The sequence below is a fragment of the Quercus suber genome, unplaced genomic scaffold, assembly GCF_002906115.3.
Source record: "Quercus suber isolate HL8 unplaced genomic scaffold, Cork oak 2.0 scaffold_861, whole genome shotgun sequence".
NCBI lineage: Eukaryota > Viridiplantae > Streptophyta > Magnoliopsida > Fagales > Fagaceae > Quercus > Quercus suber.
Window position 1 is genome coordinate 218,708 of NW_027070291.1, and position 3,295 is coordinate 222,002.

The 3,295-nt window shown below is 29.4% G+C and overlaps 1 protein-coding gene across 1 annotated transcript; it reads left to right on the plus strand.

Moving 5' to 3' along the window:
- Window positions 1–1,705: 1,705 nt before the first annotated feature.
- Window positions 1,706–2,174, plus strand: LOC136065142 (uncharacterized). Its single transcript, XM_065767911.1, has 3 exons — window positions 1,706–1,712; window positions 1,789–1,918; window positions 2,021–2,174. Exons 1-3 carry the CDS (start codon window positions 1,706–1,708, stop codon window positions 2,172–2,174), a joined length of 291 nt encoding a protein of 96 aa, XP_065623983.1.
- The last annotated feature ends 1,121 nt before the right edge of the window (window positions 2,175–3,295 follow it).

A 3,295-nucleotide genomic window follows, 5' to 3' on the forward strand; every position in this document is an offset into this window, starting at 1 on the left:
AATTTGGGTTTGATTTTGAGTTTACTAAAAAAAAATTATTTGGATCCCCAAATTTAGGTTCATATTTTTTTTTAATTTCATTTCATTTTCTTTTCTTTTTTTTTCTTTTCTTTCTTTAAAATTGTCTCTCTTTTTTTTTCTTTTTCTTTTTTTGTCTTTATGGTTTTTTCATATGCTAGCATAGCATTTAAAAATATCAATAATTTTCTTGTCATTTTAATTACCATATTAGCTTTAACTGTCAGCCATGCACACCCTTAGCACATAGGCAATTTCCATTAATGAGTTTACTTTTCAAAATATTTAAAATTCTACTTCAAATAAAAACAATATAAAAATTTTAAGAAATTAAAAATATAATATAATATTTTTATTTATTTCAATTATTTTAATCAAGTATTATAATTTTTTATTTTAATATATATGTGTGTGTATTTCTCAACAACAAAATATATATATATATATATATTTTTTTTTTTTTTTTTTTTTGATAAGCTATATATATGTGTGTGTGTGTGTGTGTGTGTGTGTGTGTATGTATTGTGATAGTTAACTTACAGATTCAAGTGGTTAACTAATCTTTATAATACCTTTGATATTATTTATTGAATATGTTTTTCTTTATATAAAATTTTTTATCTAACCCATCACTAGCATTCTACTAATTTATAATTTTATATGATAAAATTTATAAATTCCTTACTCCTTAGTATCAAAATTATAATCTAGAAAAATATATTAGTTCGAATGAAAACATTTTTTTGATGTTTTTTATTTTTTGGAAACCATATAGCGGCGCTTTTGAAACTACCACTATAGGCCTTTTTAGCCTATATTTAAAATAAAATAAAATAAAATCCTATTATGGCACTTCTGAAACCACTGCTATAGCTCGTATTTAAAAAAGGCCTATAGCAGGGCTTTTAAAATCACTGCTATATGCTATATTAAAAAAGACCTATCCCAACGCTTTTAAACTGCCATTATTAGCTTGTATTTAAAGAAAAAAAAAATACCCTGTAGCAATAGTTTAAAAAGTTCCAAGATAGGGTTTCAAAACCGCCAGGACCTATACCAACAGTTTTAAAAGTGCTGGTGTAGGTCAGGCGGACATATTGCCATACTCATTGTGCAGCACTACCAAATGTTGAGAAAAAAAGCGTTGGGATAGGCCCTTTTGGTCTATACCAACGCTTTTTGGGGTTATCCCAGCGGTTTAAAAATGTTGGGATAGCCTCGGTTTTTTCTAGTGCTTCCTCTCCACTTTATTGTAAGCAAGGAAAAAAATCAATTAATCAATTTTGTCCAATAATCAATTTTGCATTGTCCTGAATATCCAATGTTCGGGGGAGCAAATAATTATAAAACATTGATGTTTAGACCGACACTGACAGTTTTTGGCTAATCATGCTATATACTTGAAACATCATGCTATATAGTTAGTTCATGTATACCAGACTCTTTGATACATATCTAACTTATTTCCAACATTTTTTAGGTACTTCTACAACAAAAACACAAAAACACTACTACATTAGACAGTACTTACACAACAAAAACATCTACTATATTATCCTTAATTCCAATCTCAAAGAATTGCTGAAGAATTTCATTCAGGTCCATTTTCACCTACCCAAGTTTATCTGAGAAGCGACTTAGAGTTTGCATCATTGAAATGGAGTGAAACCCAAGCTAGGAGTAGTAAATGTTTGGTATATTTGCTTGTTGGATTTGTCGTCATATGCATCATCGCTTTGATTTTTGCATTAATCGCAATACATGTAAAAGGTCCTAATGTTGAACTAACTTCAATAACAGTGAAGAACCTAAGGTATAGCAATTCACCGTCTCCATCATTTAATGCAACCATGGTTGCTAAAATGAGTATCAAAAACATGAATTTTTGGATATTTCAATTTTGAGAGTGGGCTTGCCATCATGCAATATTGAGGATAAAAGAAATGATTGTGACAATGGATGCGAGTTCAAACAAGCTGGTTTCTCTTGGCGATGATATTAGCTTAGGGATATTGAAGCTCAGCAGCCATGCCCAGTTTAGTGGAACAATATCCTCTATGAAGATTATAAAGAACATGAAGATTGCAAAAATGAGTTGCACTTTGAGTCTTAATTTGACAAGTGGCGGCTTGATCAACAATTTAATATGCCAATAGCTTGATGGTTTTGTGTTAACAATTTTTTTTTTCTTTTCCTTTTTATTGTTTTATGAGTTGTATTCTTTTATTCATTTATATGTCATCAAACAGTTGATTTGAATTTCACTCCCCATAACTATTGACATAGCAAAAAAAAAAATTGATATTTCTTTTTAATACAAGATAGAAATTATACTCTAGCCTAATCTGTGTATATGTGTGTGAAGCTCTCTCCTAAAAATTTGAACACCGGCCCCCCCCCCCCCCCCTCCACCACACCCACAAGCACTTATAGAGTAACCATCACACTAAGAGTGTGCTATGATGATATTTTACCTACTATATAATACTTTTTTTAAGTAACAAACTATATCTATTTTTTTCTTTTGTTATACTTTATCCACCTCCCAATCCCAATGGATTTTGGATCCAATCTAATCAACTTGAGTTAATTCATTTGAACCCAATGTAATGTACTTTTCATGGATAATTAAGATAATGCTTATCCAACCCATTCAAAGATGAAAATAAGGATCAAGATAAGATAGTGTTTGTTTGTAATTTTGGATATTTACATCGTTTAACTAATTCAATTATAAAAAAAAATAATAAAAATTAAAAAAAATGGCCTTCACCATATAGCAAAAAATACAATTAAGTCTTACTAGCATGTTTGTCAAAATCAAGATCTGGATTGTATGATCGTACGATTTTATGATCCCACCTCACCAAAACGTTTAGGATCAAAAAAATGGTAGAATCATAAACAGGACTGTGTAGGATCGTTTGAGATTCCACCGATCCTACCAAAACATAAATTTTTTTTGTTTTTTTTTGTTTTTATTTTTTCATGTTGTGATTGTATGACTTTTTTATATATAAAAAATTATGTTAACCTAAGCAAATGTTTTCTAGTTTCTAGTTCACTTGTAATCAAAATAAAGGAATGCTTAATCATTTCTAAATGAAGAATTTGATGTTGGCTTTGCTGCCTTTTAACCTATAATGTTTGTTGGGATAAGATTGATTGACTCCGGTTAATGAATTCAATTACCCAAGTTGATTAATAATGTCAAATTACATGCAAATCATGGAGGCACCAACAAATTACCAAATAAACTAAATGTAGCAAAAATTAA

Excerpts from the sequence above, each read along its gene's own strand:
- LOC136065142 (XM_065767911.1), top strand. Across the intron at positions 1,919-2,020 it reads AATTTTTGGATATTTCAATT|CTTAGGGATATTGAAGCTCA; the intron begins TTGAGAGTGGGC and ends CGATGATATTAG.